The sequence below is a fragment of the Schistocerca americana genome, chromosome 4, assembly GCF_021461395.2.
Source record: "Schistocerca americana isolate TAMUIC-IGC-003095 chromosome 4, iqSchAmer2.1, whole genome shotgun sequence".
NCBI lineage: Eukaryota > Metazoa > Arthropoda > Insecta > Orthoptera > Acrididae > Schistocerca > Schistocerca americana.
In genome coordinates, this window is record NC_060122.1 from 462413500 (window position 1) to 462434738 (window position 21239).

Sequence of the window (21239 nt, forward strand, 5' to 3'; positions counted from 1 at the left end):
AAATTGACAGGAAGCAACAAAATTAATGGCAAGTGCCCTGCAGAGATTGAAGTGCAATACAAAGAAGGAAAATGCCACGTTACTTTTGTGTCCACTCACGTTGGTCACGATCTGGACCTAAGTCATCTCAACCTGACGGAAAAAGAACGGATGAAGATAGCTGAAGACATTGCTGCAAGAATCCCATTTCCTACTGTCCTCCAAAAAATTCAAGAAACAGTGCAGAGTTCGAATTTGGAGAGAGTGCATCTTACAACGATGCGGGATTTGCATAATATTGCAGCTGCGTATAACCTGTCTTCAAAGTCAGTCAGACATTCAAATGATGCGATCAGCGTTGAAACTTGGGTGCAAGAAGTGCAGCAAAGTGACAATCCATGTGTATTGTTCTATAAGCCTCAAGAAACAATTAATGATCTGTACCCTGAACTGAAAAGTGAAGACTTTGCATTAATTATAATGAACAACGCACAAGGCGAAATATTAACAAAATATGGAGGTGACTGTATTTGTGTCGATGGAACTCATGGCCTAAATGGCTATGATATTGAAGTTACAACATTACTTGTACTGGATGATATGAGGCAAGGATTTCCATGTGCTTTCCTCATATCTAACAGGAATGACTCAGATGTTTTGAGTATATTTTTCAATTGTGTTAAGTCTCAGGTTGGACAGATTTCCCCAAAAGTATTCATGACGGACCTGGCAGAATCGTATAGTATCGCTTGGAACAAAACAATGGGACATCCTGAAATGAGACTTTTCTGTACCTGGCACGTCGATAGAGCCTGGAGGGCCAATATTAAGAGCAAAATTAGAAGTTTGGACAAGAGAAACGAGGTGTACAAACTTGTTAAATCGTTAATGCAGGTAAGAGATGTTGTTGTGTTTCAAGAATCGTTGGTAAAAGCATTGCAGAAACTCAACAGCGATTCAGAGACTTCAGAATTTGGTCACTATTTCAAGACGTATTATGAAAAAAATGTTAAATGTTGGGCATATTGTCATAGGATGCGATCCGAACTCAACACAAACATGCACCTGGAGAGCATGCATAAGACATTGAAATATATACATGCTAATGCAAAGCAGGTAAAACGTTTGGACAAAGGTATATCCGCTTTGATGTCGCTTGTAACAGCAAAGCTGTTTGACAGGCTCATTGTCAACGTGAAAGGGAAGCTAACAAGTAAAATGAAAAACATTCGCCGTAAACACAAATGCAGCATTCTGATGAATAAGGACTCAATTAGGAAGGTAGGCAGAGGTTGGGAAGTACCAGCCACAAAATCACATGAAGTTTACCTTGTACAAGAAAATAATATCTTCTGTAACTGTAAATTAGTGTGCACTGACTGTAAAGTGTGCATTCATAGGTATTCCTGCACGTGTATTGATTATAGCATTCAGTTAAATATGTGCAAGCATATACATAATGTTTGCCAACTAGACAGTACAGAACAAAATCCTTTTGAAATTTCTGAATTACAAGATGCAGTAGCTACAGATGTTGGAGATATGTCTTGCATTAATGAGAAAGAAGTGATTTTGAAGCAAGTAAGTGGAAATGCTAATTCCTGCACCCCAGAAGCATTGGCAGAAGAGAAGAGAAAAATTATTTCTAGGTTTTCAGAAATTGTTTCTGGTATGTCAGCTACTGAAGTTCAGCTGGCTAACAAAATGGTGACTTCGTTGAAGGTTAATGTAGGTGCTGTTCGCACCAGTAGTGGTATCTCTTTCATTAGCCCACAAAGAAGTCTCAAGAGGAAACTTTTGCCCCAGAGGAGGCTGTTTTCAACAAAGAAGACAAGTTCCTCAAAACGCATATCCATGGCAGTTCCTAATGCAGAAGAAACCAACAACATCCTGAGAACACTTCTGGATGAAGATTTATAGCACATTAGGTAGCATGTTGCTCTCGTATTGTGGAACATGTTGGTTCTCTTCTGTGTCCTGCCATCCAGATTTAGGTTTTTTATTATTTCCCTAAATCACTGAAGGCAAATGCTGGGATGGTTCCTTTGAAAGGCCAAGGCAGATTTTCTTCTCTGTCCTTGAAAGTGCCACAGCTTGTGCTCTGTTTCTGATGACTTCACTGTTGACAGGATGTCAAACATCAATCTTCCTTACATCTTCACCATCCTCTGGTATGGCAGTTCTGCTGATGTGTGGGATATTATGCACTGCCAGGAACTGATGCTGCTTTTGCCACCAGCCTAGAATGGTAGCATTGCTAGGTCACTCCGGTCCCAAGCCGAGCTGGGCAGTGATGACTGTGATTCAGGCTCAGTGTAATACCTGTTGATGACTATGCATTTGTCACCCATCCCTAAATTAAAACAGAGTAAGTTACAATCATCAACTTGTAATATATATTTATTTTTTATCCAGCTAGATGAGTAACACACATACAACTGTTAAACAGGTTAAATATTTTCTTATTCTAGCTGGGAATATATCTACATCTGATTGTTCACAATCAATTTTCCTGATAATGTAACTCATTTACCTAAAAATAAATTTCATAAATAAATATTATTTCATGATCCGTATAAACACATGGAGGTGGAATTAGGAATGAGTGGATAAGTCATTCTGATATACAACTCAGCTAAAAGCCTTTTTGATTCCACTTTGTAGTATACATTTTACTTTTTTTTTTTAAATCCCCTATTTCAAAAGTTATCTGTAACCAAATGTCTCATATTCCAGAATGTTTTATTTTTAACTGGTTGTTATTTCCATAATACTGGCACATTGTTTGTACCCCTAATTTATCAGGGAACAAAAATGCCTTTTGTATTTGGAAACAAGTAATAATTTCAAACTTGTCATTAATCCAAGTAACATCCTGACACAGATGCTAACAGAGTAGATACTAAGTCTCACTGGCTGTCTGCTGGATGCAGATATTGATTGATTGTTTGAATGGGGAGAGGGATCAAATGGTGATGCCATCAGTCCCAAGTTCCAAAATGTCAGAGGCTGCGGGAGCAAAAAACCAACAGCACAGTCTAGTCGATGGCAAAAGAAAACAGTCAAAGATGCAGAAGGAACCCTGGGGTTGCAGGAAGAATAAAGAACAGGAGTAGGGGGGAGATCATAATGTGCCTCACTCATGCTATGTGCAACAGGGTGCTGGAATCACTGCAAACCCACGCCGGTCCCCACATCATACCATGACTGTGACAATCGGGACAACACCAGGGGAAGATGACACAAGAAGAGGGGGTGGGGAGGAAACAGCACAAAATTCCAAACAAAATGGAGAGAAATGGGGGAGGGAAACCTGGCCGGAATGAAGGCAATGATGAAGGCCTCCAGTTATGGAAGAAAATTCAGGTACTTAAATATAGGGGACAAACCACTTTTAGGATGATAACCGAAGACAGATGTAACTACGCAAGGTTGTCTGCTAACGTATGTAACAATGAAGAGTGGAAGAGCATGTTTAATGCGAAAGGCCAAAAGATGGGGGAGTCTAGTAAAATATGGATTACAGTGAGGGGTGGGGGGCGGGGGCAGATCATTATGGAGTAAGAGGCTTGAGTCAACCTGGTATGACCAATACAAAAATAGCAGAGGATGGTAGATCCGCTGTAGGCCATGTGGTACGAGTCCCCTTATTGCAAGAAGTTTATTGGGAAGGTGGTGGACTCAAAGAGTCAGCCCAAGACTGAGCAAAAAGGAATCTGATGTGAAGCAATACGGTTTCACATCACACTGATAAACCATAACCTTGACACCCGACTAAAGTGGTCATTATCAATGTGGTTGTCCTTACAGCCTTTCTGAACAAAATGAACGCCTTGCCATTCCAGACTGCCCTGAAGTTCACCAGTTTGGAAGATGAGGTCACTATGAGAAATGACACCCTGAAACATATTCAAAGGCTATTGAGGAGTAATGGACATCAAAATGCACTACTCAGCCACACCAATGGCCACCTGGAATATGAGCTGTTGCTGAGAGTTCCAATGCTCCAGAACGACAAGCCACTACTCCTAGGCATACACAGGGAGGTAGCAGCTCAAGTATCAGAACTGTGATCCCTGTGTTGTCAGAGGACACAAGCAAAAGAGTACATAACACCCCAAGCACATGAAATGGGTACCATGCTAGCTGTAGAGCATGAAAAGGACAATGGCTTCAGGTAAAAAATGGAAGAGCTGGTAAGGCCACATGCCAAAGACTTCATGTATGGTGGTGTTCCCCTTGTGGCTCACACCATGGAGACCAAATTTAGAGGAGTTCAAACTCCAAAGAGGGACCAAACACTCCAAATAGGAAAGTGAAAAGCAAGAAGAATAAAACTGTAAGAGATAGCAAAAAACCAGGATTGCCAGGCCAGTGTAAGCAAGGAAACAGAGATATAAAGAAAGGGAAGAGGGAAAGAAGTGAGGACAGGGATGGATGAGCACGGGAGAGTTAATGCAGCCTGGAAAAGTAGAAAGGATTCAATTACTAGAAGCCTTATGTGCTCCATGCACAAACTCACAAAATAGTCATGACCTCACAAAATAGTTATGACCCCTCTCACTGGGGAATGGGGATGGGGGATGGAGGGATGGATGCAGATATGGAAACATGATCCTGTGATGTTAAAGATAAATAAATAAACTTTTAAATACCTGAGTGTTAGTGGATTTGCTCCAAATATCCACTGGCCAAACTGCAAACCTGGGGTACAGAGGTCCGACTGGCCTTCCTGACAAGTCTATTTCTCATGCACCACCATCCATTGGAGCAGACAAACTATCCAACACTGTTGACACCATTATAGCGGCATGCTGTATTGCCATGCTAGGTGTCAGTCATGACAAAGCATCATAGTGTACATAGCTACTCACTGCTTACTCTAGAGTCCTGCAAATAAATATTAAATTTACTAAGCACATACGAATTCTGAGATAACTCACAACTCATCTCAAAAATGTGCATAACATAGAATCAGTCTCTTACCTAGAGTGAAACGAAATGACCGTATAGCATTTCTGTCCGGGAGATCCTATGCAGAACCATTCGGCTGCCTACTGCAAGTCTTCACCAGATGATGCCACTTTGGTGATTTGCATTTGAAAAAAAGGTAAAATGGTGATAATGGCAACACATAACCCAGCCCCCGAGAGGCTAGACTCTCCAACTTGGACAGAAATTGCACCTGAGACCCTGCGTACCTATCAGTCTCTCTAACCACACAGCTACTGGGACAGACATAGCTAGCTAAGGTGGCATGTTGGATGTGTTGCTGCCATTTTCAGTGACACTTGCTGTGTCACACAGACAAACCGACAGGCCCTGAAAGTAAATATTAAACCAGAGTGCAGACATAGTGCATTGGAACAGAACAGTAACATTGAGCATATGTGAATTTAGTGATGAGTCACAGGGCATTTCTGTATAGTGCATAACACTGAATTAATCTCATACCTGGTGTGGTGTGTGGAAGGTCTTGCTGCCATGGCATACCAAAACCTTGCTGATCACTCATTGTCAGGCTCTGTAAGTAAACAATTAAACAGTAAATCACAATGCAGGCATTGTATATTGGAACAGGGAAGTAACATTGGGCATATATGAAGATAGAGATGTCTCACAAGGCATTTCAGTACTGTGCCTAACACAGAATTAATCTCATACCTGGTGTGGTGTGTGGAAGCTCTTGCTGCCATGGCATACCAAAACCTTGCTGATCACACTCAGTGTCAGGCTCTGTAAGTAAACAATTAAACAATAAATCAGAATGCAGGCATTGTATATTGGAACAGGGAAGTAACATTGGGCATACATGAATATAGAGATGTCTCACAAGGCATTTCAGTATTGTGTGTAACACAGAAGTACTCTAATACCTGGTGTGCTATTTTGGACCTGTTGCTGCATTGGTTGACTCAAAGTTTGTTGCACATACGAACTGACAGGTACAGGATTATAAATCATGTTCCATGCATAGAACAGAAAAATTGCACTGGAGATGTGTGAAACAGAAGATATATCACATGCAGTGTGGTCCATTTCATGGAATTACCATCACATACCAGGTGATGCTTGTTGCATGTCTCACTGCTGTGTGTGCCACTGTGTTTTCACTCAGTAATTCTAATGGTATACTTAATCTGCCATACAGAGAAAGCACGTTATTCTCCAAGCATTTACTCAATGCGGCATATTAAATTTTCATCAGTGTTATAGCAGCCTATTACTTGTGAGTCATCTGTGTAGATGATGGTATCAGACTGAACAAAGCATGACATATCATTGTGTACTCTAAGTTCAAACTTATTTGCAGGTTCCAGCAATACTGATAGAATGACTGAGTGGAAATACAGCAGCACACCACAGCAAATAAAAAATAATTTAGCTGTGCTAACCCAGGAATTGTTCACTTCACCACAAAAAAAGGCTGTGGAATGTTTATGTGAAATACACTATTTGATAAAAAAATGTGTCAAAAAGATATGTGTACCAGTAATTAAAATGATATCGTGGAGTTAACAATGCAGGATACTAAGTAACAAAACAAAATCATGAACACCATAAATAATATCACTGATTAAATTTAAAAAAAAATATATCTTGTGCATATTTTATTTCAATCATCACCTAATGTATTATTTTTTGGGGTTATCAGAAAACTAATTTCCTCAATACTTTTAGACTACAAAAAATACTATCCGAGCCATAGTGGGAGCTGAAACATAACACACAGGTTTTTCAGTGAGAGTGATTCAGTCAGAGACTAGAACTACATGAAAAAACTCCACATCACATGAACATGAAATTTATAAATAAAATCTGAAAGGGGAAGTATGACAAAATAGTAATAATAATACTGAAGCACACATGGTAAGATATCTGAAGGATATTGATACTATATCATACTGTAGAAAATGTACCGAATGATAATAATGTCAAGTAGCAGCCCTATCTGTCTAAAGAAGTAACACCATATGCACTACCACAATAGATTATTGCCTTCGGTGATAACCATGTATTGTCTACCTGAAGGAGTAACTACATATGTATTATAACCTAGATTATGGTTATCAGTTTGTATAAAGAGGTGGAAATGATAGGGAACTTATGTCACTATCTTCATTTGTATGAGGCAAGTTATGTAATGATAAAATTTTGAAGTGATTTTCATGTCAGAATGTTCATACTACATCCCAATGTAGAACTAATCACAACAGATTTGGGCACATGAACATTTAAAATATTTTAATATTAAATGCAAATAGTTGCAAATTAATGGTACAGACCTCCATCCAGAAGTGTTCTCAGGATGTTGTTGGTTTCTTCTGCATTAGGAACTGCCATGGATATGCGTTTTGAGGAACTTGTCTTCTTTGTTGAAAACAGCCTCCTCTGGGGCAAAAGTTTCCTCTTGAGACTTCTTTGTGGGCTAATGAAAGAGATACCACTACTGGTGCGAACAGCACCTACATTAACCTTCAACGAAGTCACCATTTTGTTAGCCAGCTAAACTTCAGTAGCTGACATACCAGAAACAATTTCTGAAAACCTAGAAATAATTTTTCTCTTCTCTTCTGCCAATGCTTCTGGGGTGCAGGAATTAGCATTTCCACTTACTTGCTTCAAAATCACTTCTTTCTCATTAATGCAAGACATATCTCCAACATCTGTAGCTACTGCATCTTGTAATTCAGAAATTTCAAAAGGATTTTGTTCTGTACTGTCCAGTTGGCAAACATTATGTATATGCTTGCACATATTTAACTGAATGCTATAATCAATACACGTGCAGGAATACCTATGAATGCACACTTTACAGTCAGTGCACACTAATTTACAGTTACAGAAGATATTATTTTCTTGTACAAGGTAAACTTCATGTGATTTTGTGGCTGGTACTTCCCAACCTCTGCCTACCTTCCTAATTGAGTCCTTATTCATCAGAATGCTGCATTTGTGTTTACGGCGAATGTTTTTCATTTTACTTGTTAGCTTCCCTTTCACGTTGACAATGAGCCTGTCAAACAGCTTTGCTGTTACAAGCGACATCAAAGCGGATATACCTTTGTCCAAACGTTTTACCTGCTTTGCATTAGCATGTATATATTTCAATGTCTTATGCATGCTCTCCAGGTGCATGTTTGTGTTGAGTCCGGATCGCATCCTATGACAATATGCCCAACACTTAAAATTTTTTTCATAATACGTCTTGAAATAGTGACCAAATTCTGAAGTCTCTGAATCGCTGTTGAGTTTCTGCAATGCTTTTACCAACGATTCTTGAAACACAACAACATCTCTTACCTGCATTAACGATTTAACAAGTTTGTACACCTCGTTTCTCTTGTCCAAACTTCTAATTTTGCTCTTAATATTGGCCCTCCAGGCTCTATCGACGTGCCAGGTACAGAAAAGTCTCATTTCAGGATGTCCCATTGTTTTGTTCCAAGCGATACTATACGATTCTGCCAGGTCCGTCATGAATACTTTTGGGGAAATCTGTCCAACCTGAGACTTAACACAATTGAAAAATATACTCAAAACATCTGAGTCATTCCTGTTAGATATGAGGAAAGCACATGGAAATCCTTGCCTCATATCATCCAGTACAAGTAATGTTGTAACTTCAAAATCATAGCCATTTAGGCCATGAGTTCCATCGACACAAATACAGTCACCTCCATATTTTGTTAATATTTCGCCTTGTGCGTTGTTCATTATAATTAATGCAAAGTCTTCACTTTTCAGTTCAGGGTACAGATCATTAATTGTTTCTTGAGGCTTATAGAACAATACACATGGATTGTCACTTTGCTGCACTTCTTGCACCCAAGTTTCAACGCTGATCGCATCATTTGAATGTCTGACTGACTTTGAAGACAGGTTATACGCAGCTGCAATATTATGCAAATCCCGCATCGTTGTAAGATGCACTCTCTCCAAATTCGAACTCTGCACTGTTTCTTGAATTTTTTGGAGGACAGTAGGAAATGGGATTCTTGCAGCAATGTCTTCAGCTATCTTCATCCGTTCTTTTTCCGTCAGGTTGAGATGACTTAGGTCCAGATCGTGACCAACGTGAGTGGACACAAAAGTAACGTGGCATTTTCCTTCTTTGTATTGCACTTTAATCTCTGCAGGGCACTTGCCATTAATTTTGTTGCTTCCTGTCAATTTCAGATATCTTCTCCCATCACCTTTGGAGGTAAACTGACCTGAGCGATGGCAAACGTAATAACATGTGGGGCCCTCATCGTAAAATTTAGTGCCACAGCTTTTAATGAATTTGGAATGTGTAGCACATTCCATTTCTTCTTTCCATTTTAAAAATTCTTCTTCACTGGAGAATTCCAGGGCTTCTGGTTTCACACATAATCCGTGTGCAGACTGAAAATGATCGATCCAGCACTTTTTTGAATCGGTTTCAAATGCACACATTGTACACTTAAACCCTTGCTGTTGCGGTTTGCCATGAATATTTTGTTGGTGGCGTTTTAAACTACTTTTACAAGTAAAATCCTTGTCGCATATGTAGCGTTGGTATGTACACGAAGGCTCCTTATCTGTAACAGGAGGCATCATTTCGCTCAGCTTCTGTGGATGGGCTGTGGACATATGCCTCTTCAGAGTCTTGCGGTAACTATACTCGTTGCCGCAAACTTCACACTTAAAAGAACTCATTATTAAACACTATTACTACACACGAAACGCTTTTCACACGGATAGTTCACACACAGACGGCACACGATAAAACACACCCAAAACACTTTGAACACTATAAAACACTTTTAACACTTTTCACACGCAATACACGATGAAACACTTCTAACAAGCAAAACACTTCACACGCGCAATATGTTAAATAAATCGGCTAAAAGAACAATGCTCTACCGCAACGTGCAGCCGAACGCGGAAACCACATGGGTCAACTGAAACGATGCCCAGTCCACGAACAAAGACTGGGAAAACCGGTGGTGAACCGGTGGCCGGTGGGGGTGAGTGCCGGGGGTGAACCGGTGGCCGGTGGGGGTGAGTGGGCGGGACTTGTTCCGGGTGAAATCCTAGCGCTAACGTTTCCTCTATCCACGGCTGTCACAGCTGACACAACTGACCTAGTGCCGTCAGACTTCCACGTGTTTGGGCCATTGAAGGATGCCATTCGTGGAAGACATTTTGAGGACGATGAGGAGGTGATACATACAGTGAAGCACCAGTACAAGGACTCGTACTGATAGGACGCACACGCCCTTGTTTCGAGCGGGAGGAAGGCCATAGAACGGAAGGGAAATTACGTGTACAGAAAACACGATTCCTTCTTCTGTATAATTTTCATTATGTTGAATGTAGAGCTGATGAAGAAACAAATGCGGTGCATTATTTTGTGGGCAACCCTCGTATAACTGACACTAACTTTTGTTAGGTTACGCATTTATTTTAACATATATATATTTCTGAGTAATTTACTATAATTTTATGTAAATCTTTGTAGTAACTTTGCTAAATGTAATGAGTAAAACGGTACTACTATACGAGAAGGACACAGAGAGGTTTGGGTTGATAGTTGGAGAGTAAGACAGTCCGAGTATTAAGTCAGGGATAGAGGGAAAGTGAACGGTGTCGTGTCGGGATGTACCGCAGAACACTTACATTACGAATATGGTACGTACTTAATGCTGCCTTGGACAGTGTGTGAGGAAAGTATCAGACTAATTCAAATAATGCGAGTTTCGTGAAATGCTACAGACTACGCTGGCAATCCGTACGTGCGTATGCCGTCATTGTCGCTTAGCTATGCCGAATTGGTCGCTGTGACGTGAGCTGTCGAAAATGGTATGTTTCATAATTTTTCATTAATATGAGTGTAAGACAGTAAAAGTGGTTATGAAAAGATTTGAACAGTTTTTGTATGTGAATATTATCCACCACACTGAGAGTTCGCGGGTGTGACATGTGTAGTTAATACAGACGAACTTCGATCTCATATTGCACTAGCGGACGTGATTTTTCAAAACTGAATTTTGTGTAGCAGAAACGGTATAGCCTTTGTGCACGGGCGTCTGTGAACTACAGTTCCAGTTGCTTCTGACCAGTATACATCCAACAGCAGTCGATGGAGGAATATCATTGTTGCCAAATGAATTACGCACACCTCAAGATGATGTAACGGCTGCACTGGCTGGACCGCTACAGTTTCCCCGCCAAGACTACGTAACTGCTGATGAATCCGCACGACGTCATCAATTATGCCCAGAGAGGCAACTTTAGACATGTCTATCGCCTTAAGGCTCTCCTTGAGTGAAGACTGTGGATGCAGTTAAAATATTTGTAATATAACTGCTTTATAACTAACGTTATAAAACAGTTATTTTTCAATAAATGGAGCTGTATAGGAGGTAGATTCAAAAATCCATGTAAACGTTGGTTGCCGTAACTTATTGTTTCATTAGCACTACCGTTTGCTGAATTTGTCATATCATTAGATGTAACTTCACTTGTCTGGAGATGTATGTATGTTCAGTAATGTTGTTACAGAATTGTGAGTGTTGAAGACCCGTGTTTTGTGAAATGTGTGCGAGCTGTGTCATCCGCCATGTGTTTCTAGCACCGATCAATCAGAATGAAGTGGGTTATTTCAAATTAGTGCAAGGTCCAAGTACAGTTCGTATAAGGGGTTATCCAAAAGTTTCCATTTGGGAGCTTTGCTTCAGTGCATATCCGATGTAGTGCGACTCTGATGCAGGTATGTAAGCACCGACATGTAGACACGGGGTCAGTGTGGCACTCGTGTCTTTCCGATGTGCGTGCAGTAAACGTGGAAACGTGAATTATGGTGATGTTGTTACCAAATGCGTCCAAACAGAACCAACGCGCTGTCGTTTTTTTCTCGGCTTCCGAGGGATAGACGCTGGTAGACCTTCATCGGAGAATGAATAACGTGTATCAGGTAGGATGTCTGTCGAAAGCCACCAGTGTTGAATGGTGTACGAACTTCCGTGCTGGTCGCAATTCGACACAAGACGCCGGTCGATCTGAGAGGAGAGCTTCATCAACACCAACTTACGTGGGAGACAGTCGAGCATCCATCCTATAGTCCTGATCTCTCCCCATGCTATTATCATGTCTCTGGTCCTTTGAAAGAGGCCTTGAAATGGTTGACGATTCCTGTCGCACGAGAAAGTGTAGCAGGCAATTACTGACTCCTTCACACAGCAGCACACGATGTTTTACCACACGGGTGTCTTCAACGTGGCGAGTTGGTGAGATGAGTGTCTTAATGCTCACAGCCATTTTGCGTGACTGGCATACCGATTCTGCACTGTACAGCCTACGAAGAGAAACTTTTTTATCGCTCCCTATATTTTAAACTTGGCAGCTGTACTTTTGTTTGCATTCTGGAACTCGTCATACTGCAGCATTCCTGAAGACGTGAGTGAGCAAACTTACTTTTGCGCTTACAGTTTCTTTGATATCTTGTACAAAAATAGTCTCGTGCTTTTTGTAAATTGCATTTTTGAGGGCTTTGGTTATTAATTCTGAACGAGACATCTACAGTTTTTTAGATATCGAAACGAGGACTTATACCTCTGAAGTGATTAAATGTTACTTTATTACTGTTCAGAGTTAAATATTTTGTTTCGAGTTAAATATTCAGCGTCCTTCGCAGTGAAAATTCGAAAGTCTAAGTACCTTCAGAACCAGTTTCCTTACAGGGTGCTCCCTTAAATATTTGCAAGATGTTGCCTTGTAGTTGCAGATGTGCAAGAAACACTATTGACATTTTGCAGGAACTTAATCACAGTCACAGGAAAGTGCCACATTAAGGCTTGTAAGATTTAAAATTATTGCCTTTTATGTTCAAGTTACAGATATTTCTGCATCATAAAGATAATGTCCACTCAACTTTCGCGTTAGTCGCACATAGAGGGGTGCTAGTACCCCACAGTGAGGACGCAAATCAGGTTTGCTTTAAATACCCTCTGTAACGGTAATGAGCGTTTGTTACCTTAGAGACTGGACGAGGTGAATTGATCTTAGTTAATAATCCCTTTTAAGGCGACGAATACGCCATTGTCAGCAGATGAGTTTGGACGAGGTCGAGTAATAAGATTACGAGATGTTGGCTGTGCCTTCTGCGATGCTGAAGAAAGACTTGGCAGAAATGTAGCCATTGTACACGATTCCTTGCAGCAGTGGTCACGGGAATGCACGCTCGGAAAAAGGCCGTGTTCCGGATGGTTACGTGGTACTACTGACGGGGAAGACCATCGTGTTCGGCGCACCGTACTGCATCTGCAACATCAATCTGAGCAGTAGTTGGCACCACAGTGCCAAAGCCATCTACTACAATTTTGAGGACAGCTCCGAGCAAGAGGACCTGCAGCCTGCACTCCACCGACCCCAAGCAGCCGCCATTTGCTGTGATTTTTGATGAAAGCTGGTTCTACCCGTGTGCCAGTGATGGTCGTATGTTGGAGAGGAGGAAGCCAGTTGAGGGCCTGCAACCAACCTGGGTGTGCACTAGACGCACACTGGTCCTACACCTTGAGGTATGGTCTGGGGTGCGATTTCGTTTGACAGCAGGAGTACTCTCGTGTCTATCCTACACACCATGTCTACAAATTTGTACGTCAGTCTGGTGCTTCGGCCTGTTGTGCTGCCATTCATGAAGAGCATTCCAGGGAGTGTTTTCCAACAGAATAACGCTCGGTGTTGGAATCCAACGTGGTCTACTTACGACAGACATGTGGTCTTCGCCTGCTGGACAGCAAGATCTGTCTCCAGTCGACCGGACATGGGAGATCAGCGGACGACAATGACAACGTCATCCACAACCAGCATTAAATGTCAGTGTACTGACCGGCTAAGTGAAACAGGCGTAGAACTCCATCGCACAATCTGACATGCGTCACCTGTACAACACAATGCATGCACGTTTGCATGCTTGCAGTCAACATTCTGGCGGTTACACCGGTTATTAATGTATCAGCATTTCACATTTGCAGTGGCTTATCTCGCGCTTACATTAATCTGGATCTTGCAATTGTAATCACTTAAATACATTACTTAGACCAATGACTTTCCGGAATTCCATTCTCTACATTAATTATTTTGTGTTAGCTGGAAAGCCAACACCGTTTTACGAGGGGAGGCCGAAATTCACGGGTTTTAGCTCACGCAGGCTGGCGTGAGGAGGGAAGAACTATACTGACGTGAGGTCTGGAACATGACAAGGAATGAGAATTCAGAAAGCGGACGTAATTAGTTTGATACTTAACTTTAATCCATTAATGATGAACGTCGCTCTTGACGGTACATGATTCACAGTATTATCTGTTCAGGATACATTCTTGAAGATAGTACTTATAGTAACTGAATAACTGAATATGGCGCCTTGCTAGGTCGTAGCAAATGACGTAGCTGAAGGCTATGCTAAACTGTCGTCTCTGCAAATGAGAGCGTATGTAGTCAGTGAACCATCGCGAGCAAAGTCGGCTGTACAACTGGGGCGAGTGCTAGGGAGTCTCTCTAAACTAGACCTGCCGTGTGGCGGCGCTCGGTCTGCAATCACTGATAGTGGCGACACACGGGTCCGACGTATACTAACGGACCACGGCCGATTTAAAGGCTACCACCTAGCAAGTGTGGTGTCTGGCGGTGACACCACAAATTATCTTTTGGTGTCACAAAAGTGAGTAAAACTAAAATTATTCATAGAATAAGTATTTCTAATGATCATGGAGCTGACACTTTGATTGCTATTTCACTATTTCTCTCCTTCTGTACCTATTTACAATTAAAGTTATAACACTGCTACTCTGCATGGTGGAAGTGTAACTATAGTATTCTTACGGACGTGAGAAATCTTCAATTAAATTATTTTCTAGCACCTTGTACGACACTCAAGGATGGACTGGTAGAAGACAAGGGGTGGAAGAAATACCTAGATACAGTCTTGAATACTTTTAGTTTGTGTGGAAACGTCGCAATGTCCCACAACAAAAGCAGGAACACAAATTCTAACTCCGACACTAGCTTCTAACGCTTCAGAGGAAAGTAAGCATTATTCATCTGGTGACACGAGCGAGTTTATTCCTTCGGGAAGCCGAATAAAAGTGTGGCGGCGTGGAAGTGCAGGAGCAGCGGTTCCGCATGGCTGGCAGCGGTGCGCGGTCCCCAGCAGAAAATTAGGGCCAGCGAATGCATGAACCGTGGCTCAGAATTCTTTGATTAAAATGCATTACATCAGCATACTGGGAGGGCTGACGTCTGTGACGTGCCCGCGTCGCAAGACAAACGCGACACACGTGCCGTGCTGGAGGCCGCAGACGCCGAAGCAGAGGCAGACGAGAGCGTCTGGGGAATACCCGAGCTCCGGGGACTGCGCGCCTGCCCGCGCGCTCGCCATCTCATTGTCAATACCTGCGCGTGATCGCTGCTCTCTTACCTTCCGGTTCAACTCTGGCAGAGGTAATGACGACTCGTCGTACGAAATGTTGGTAGCGTTTCCATTTATTCTCTTGTATTGTTGTTCACGACATCAACGAGTGAACAACATCCCTCTTAATCATCCAGTGGTGCTTACATTAGAACAGTGATCGCCAAACTTGTGAAGCTTCTGAGCTACCATACTGCTTTTTAATTCTTCTGTGAGCCACCAAAGGAAATTCAAACAGAAGCAAAAACTTTTAAAACAAATCTTAGATACGTTTATTGTCTATAAACTTACATATCTACGAGGGCTGTCCAGAAAGTAAGTTACGATCGGTTGCGAAATGGAAACGACTATGAAAATTCGATAAATCTTTGCAAAGATGTGTTGGGCAGTGTCTCTAGTATGACTCTAGGCAGAATTATGTCGCTCTTTTCATTCCTGAGCTCTTAGTGAGCGCGTAAAGATGTTATAGAAGATAGTGTCTCCCGCCAAGTACGAGGGCCTGGTGAGAAATTTCCCCTGAAGCTATGCAACCAACATTACATAACTGTCGTGCAGTTTCTTCTTCAAGACAATTCTCAGCCTCATTCTGGAGTGGCAATGAATATGTTCCTGCATCGATTCAATTGAAAATGTTTGATTACCCACAATACAGCCCGTAATTGTCTCTCACTGAGTTTCATCTCTGCTCAAACGAACCGCTGGCTATGAAGACAACATTTTGGCACAGACAACGAGCTTTAGGCCAGCGTGGAGAATTGGCGGAAAGCACTAGCGGCTGCCTTCTATGATGAGGGTACTGGAAAGTTGGTACAACGCTACGACGAATGTCTGAGTCAGAACGCCGACTACGTAGAGAAGCAGCTGAAAGTTGTAGCTAACTGTTACAAATGAAACATTTCTGATTTTCACTGTGATTTTCATTTCGCGATCAATCGTAACTTACTTTCTGGACAGCCCTCGTAGTAAACGCGTAGTGAATTTTAACTAAACCCTATAAAAGAAAAAGAAATTGAAATTTAACTGTACATAAGAAAGAAGCTGGAGTGCAGTTAGTAATAAATTAAAAATGTAAGAACAGATTTTTTTTACACGACTTATTGACTTCAGTGAGAAAGATAGCTGTAGATAACCATACTGGCAATCTAGTTCACCAGTCAGTACTCCAGACAAACATCTCTGATCTGCATGTGCTGTAACTGCGTTCATTGCTTTTATGACTGATTTCATTACATTGTTGAAACTTAAAAACTTTCTGTTAGGTGACTGCTTGTGTACTACGCAACTGTAAGACCGAAATTTCGGAAAGCTGTTGTCTTCACGGCATAATCCTTCCTCTCCGTCTAACATCGCAGTAGCTCCATCAGTTGCCAAGAACACCAACTTATTTACAGCAATATTTTCAGAGATGACAAGATCTTTAACTGCTAAAAATATGTCCTGTCCTGCAGTGCGTCCTGTCTGTGGTAGAACCTTTACCAGCTCCTCTGTCTATTCTATCGCTTGAGCCTTGTCCCGCCGTTAGGCTAGGCGCAAATGGAGACGCGTATAGCACGTGTGAAGTGACACGACACTACAGCGCGGCACGCACGTGCCGCACGAGTCGCGCGGGTCCAGGGCATATTGCGCCGCATACACCACACTTCGCACGCGCCGACTGGCGACGCTCCGCGCTGACAGAACCGAAGCGCGAGCAAACTGTTATCTTTCACAAACGATTTTACAGAAACTATTGGCTGAAAATATGATTTTAGCCTTACTTGTAGCGTTGTATGTCATCTTCGTGGCGAAGTGCCCATCACCTCGCTAATGACCATTCTTATTGTGATGTACACATTTTAGAAAGACACTACGTAAAACTCAAAAAGTTTGCAACGAAAATTAGGGGTTGCTATGGTTTTGCGTTTGATGCTTACTAAACCATATGTTGCTGCGTATGAAATTTAGCTAACATTCTGAATTTTTGTGTTGGGCAGTGTCTCTAGTATGACTCTAGGCAGAATTATGTCGCTCTTTTCATTCCTGAGCTCTTAGTGAGCGCGTAAAGATGTTATAGAAGATAGTGTCTCCCGCCAAGTACGAGGGCCTGGTGAGAAATTTCCCCTGAAGCTATGCAACCAACATTACATAACTGTCGTGCAGTTTCTTCTTCAAGACAATTCTCAGCCTCATTCTGGAGGGGCAATGAATATGTTCCTGCATCGATTCAATTGAAAATGTTTGATTACCCACAATACAGCCCGTAATTGTCTCTCACTGAGTTTCATCTCTGCTCAAACGAACCGCTGGCTATGAAGACAACATTTTGGCACAGACAACGAGCTTTAGGCCAGCGTGGAGAATTGGCGGAAAGCACTAGCGGCTGCCTTCTATGATGAGGGTACTGGAAAGTTGGTACAACGCTACGACGAATGTCTGAGTCAGAACGCCGACTACGTAGAGAAGCAGCTGAAAGTTGTAGCTAACTGTTACAAATGAAACATTTCTGATTTTCACTGTGATTTTCATTTCGCGATCAATCGTAACTTACTTTCTGGACAGCCCTCGTAGTAAACGCGTAGTGAATTTTAACTAAACCCTATAAAAGAAAAAGAAATTGAAATTTAACTGTACATAAGAAAGAAGCTGGAGTGCAGTTAGTAATAAATTAAAAATGTAAGAACAGATTTTTTTTACACGACTTATTGACTTCAGTGAGAAAGATAGCTGTAGATAACCATACTGGCAATCTAGTTCACCAGTCAGTACTCCAGACAAACATCTCTGATCTGCATGTGCTGTAACTGCGTTCATTGCTTTTATGACTGATTTCATTACATTGTTGAAACTTAAAAACTTTCTGTTAGGTGACTGCTTGTGTACTACGCAACTGTAAGACCGAAATTTCGGAAAGCTGTTGTCTTCACGGCATAATCCTTCCTCTCCGTCTAACATCGCAGTAGCTCCATCAGTTGCCAAGAACACCAACTTATTTACAGCAATATTTTCAGAGATGACAAGATCTTTAACTGCTAAAAATATGTCCTGTCCTGCAGTGCGTCCTGTCTGTGGTAGAACCTTTACCAGCTCCTCTGTCTATTCTATCGCTTGAGCCTTGTCCCGCCGTTAGGCTAGGCGCAAATGGAGACGCGTATAGCACGTGTGAAGTGACACGACACTACAGCGCGGCACGCACGTGCCGCACGAGTCGCGCGGGTCCAGGGCATATTGCGCCGCATACACCACACTTCGCACGCGCCGACTGGCGACGCTCCGCGCTGACAGAACCGAAGCGCGAGCAAACTGTTATCTTTCACAAACGATTTTACAGAAACTATTGGCTGAAAATATGATTTTAGCCTTACTTGTAGCGTTGTATGTCATCTTCGTGGCGAAGTGCCCATCACCTCGCTAATGACCATTCTTATTGTGATGTACACATTTTAGAAAGACACTACGTAAAACTCAAAAAGTTTGCAACGAAAATTAGGGGTTGCTATGGTTTTGCGTTTGATGCTTACTAAACCATATGTTGCTGCGTATGAAATTTAGCTAACATTCTGAATTTTTGTTTAGACTTGGGAGGAGGTCTCTATCTGCCTCCGATCTCGAGAAAATGGATCCGATGTAGCACGCTCACTTCCGATCTCACGGCAGCGAGAATGAAATAATCGCAGCATATCTCCTAAACCGCTCGAGACATCGAAACGAAAGTTTGGCGAATGATAGCACACAAGGAGGAGAGTGTTTTGCCAACTCTTAAAGACACGGAACTTTCTTATCTATGGCGATATATGAGTACTTATACCTCCCTTTCTATTTATTTCACTCCAGTGACTAATTTTTTAAGAGTTATCGACAGCTAGCGAAACAAGAGCTTCCTCGTAAGAAAATAAACATGAAATTTCTTCTTTTATGTTACTGCAAACCGACACTGTGAGCTTTCTCGTAAGCTATTGAGCTCTGTGACTGGTTTAATTGTACTTCGTCAAACTTGTTTAATGAGGCACTCGTTTCAGAATTCTGTCTCAATAGCTGTTGTGAGATGAGTTTGACAAATTACACTGTGACAAAGGAAGTACAATTAAACCAGTCACCAAGAGAAATGTGGCCGTTACTCACAAACGGTGATGCTTCTTCGAATGAGAAAAGGTCAACAACTCTCACAAAAATAGATTGCCAATTCTGTTGGAATTTTGGTGGAATCCCCGTAACCCATCGTATTTTTAACACTGAGCGACTGCAATGGAAACTTACCAATGGATTTTATTCCTTCTCTTGATCTGAGCAGTATTAAAACAATGACGAGCGTTCCTTCAGGGGGAATGATAGGCACATGCCAGATACTGGTTACTCACCTGCGGCTTGCCAAACCGACAATGTCTGATCACGAATAAAATAGTTGTTATTGAGAAAAATAAACAATTGATCTGTCGCACAACACAATGGTCAGTGGTTTGTCAGCAGCGGAGGATAATGCGCGCGACAGGAATGCAAAAACTAACCATGTGTGCCTTGTGAGTTGGAGTTCGAAAAATATTGTCATGAAAGTAGGTCTGCCTTTGTCAGCAGTACATTTCAACAAATTAAATATATCTAATCATAACATTCCTACTTTCGTAATAATACCGACCATTTTCTTCATTTGTGTAGCCTGTTGCATAATTGGTTTATTAATGCTGATAATGTGCATGCAACAATTGAAATGCTTTTTCTCATCAGGGGGAACCAATTAAAACATTGTTATTTGTGACTGCTTTTCCACTGTTTCTAGTTTGCAGTGGAAATGTGATGTTCACATGCATGTAGTACAGTATGTCGTATTACATTATTACATAGATATCAGAGTATTCACAGCGAGACTTCTATACTTCAGATCTTGGACGTTTTTTACCAGGAGCACAAAGGGATCACACCTGTGGAGATTATCCCTTTCTAATTTTTTTTAACGGATTGTACAGATACGTCAGTATACGAGGCAGTGAGAAGATAACCTTGTTTTACTTTCCTGCCTTGATTCTTAAACACATGATTTTATAATATTCCTTGCTTCCTTATTCACTACGCTCTGTCCCTTCTTGCGATCTGAAAACATCGCTGAGGCATATGATATAATTCCAGCGGCCAATGGCTCATCAGTTACTGAAGTATGCATTTTTCTTGACACAAGAAAAACAAAACAAAACTATACAGAAAAGTATAACGTACTAACGAAGAAAGCCGGAGCGTTTAAATGGCGAAAAACGAAAACTACCCAAAGGCAATAAAATTTAGTACACAGTGAGGCAAAATTTATCGTATGGGCAATACTTTAAAAAATGGCTCTGAGCACTATGGGACTTAACACCTCAGGTCATCAGTTCCCTAGAACTTAGAACTACTTAAACCTAACTAACCTAAGGACATCACACAGATCCATGCCCGAGGCAGGGTTCGAACCTGCGACCGTAGCGTGGGCAATACTACCAATGCTCGTATCCGCCGTTCCGATGTGAGCATATGGCCGGGCTATTTTTCGCTCCTCGCCTCAAATTTCCCACGGTGCTAGCGAGGCACGCGCGACGCGCGGCGCGAGAAACTGTGCCTCAACCACAACGCCGCGCGACCTGGCGCAGGCGCGTGTCGCGTCCCAGTCGCGTCGCGTCGCAATTTGCGCGGTCCCATTTGAACCTGCGTTGTTACAAAAACGCGCGCTGCGCTGCGTCGCGCCACACGCGTCTCAATTTGCGCCTAGCCTACGCAGGGTCAGCCATCGGTAATCGGATTTCGCATGTTAATGATTAAGCAGTGGCTGGATCCCCTTCCTGCCACCACCCCGTACCCCCTGGGACGGAATTAGTGTACCCCA

At 42.0% G+C, this 21239-nt stretch overlaps 1 protein-coding gene across 1 annotated transcript; it reads left to right on the plus strand.

Annotated features, from left to right (window-relative positions):
- Window positions 1-258: 258 nt before the first annotated feature.
- Window positions 259-1899, plus strand: LOC124613544. The gene has a single exon (XM_047142256.1). It carries the CDS (start codon window positions 259-261, stop codon window positions 1897-1899), a length of 1641 nt encoding a protein of 546 aa, XP_046998212.1.
- Window positions 1900-21239: the final 19340 nt, after the last annotated feature.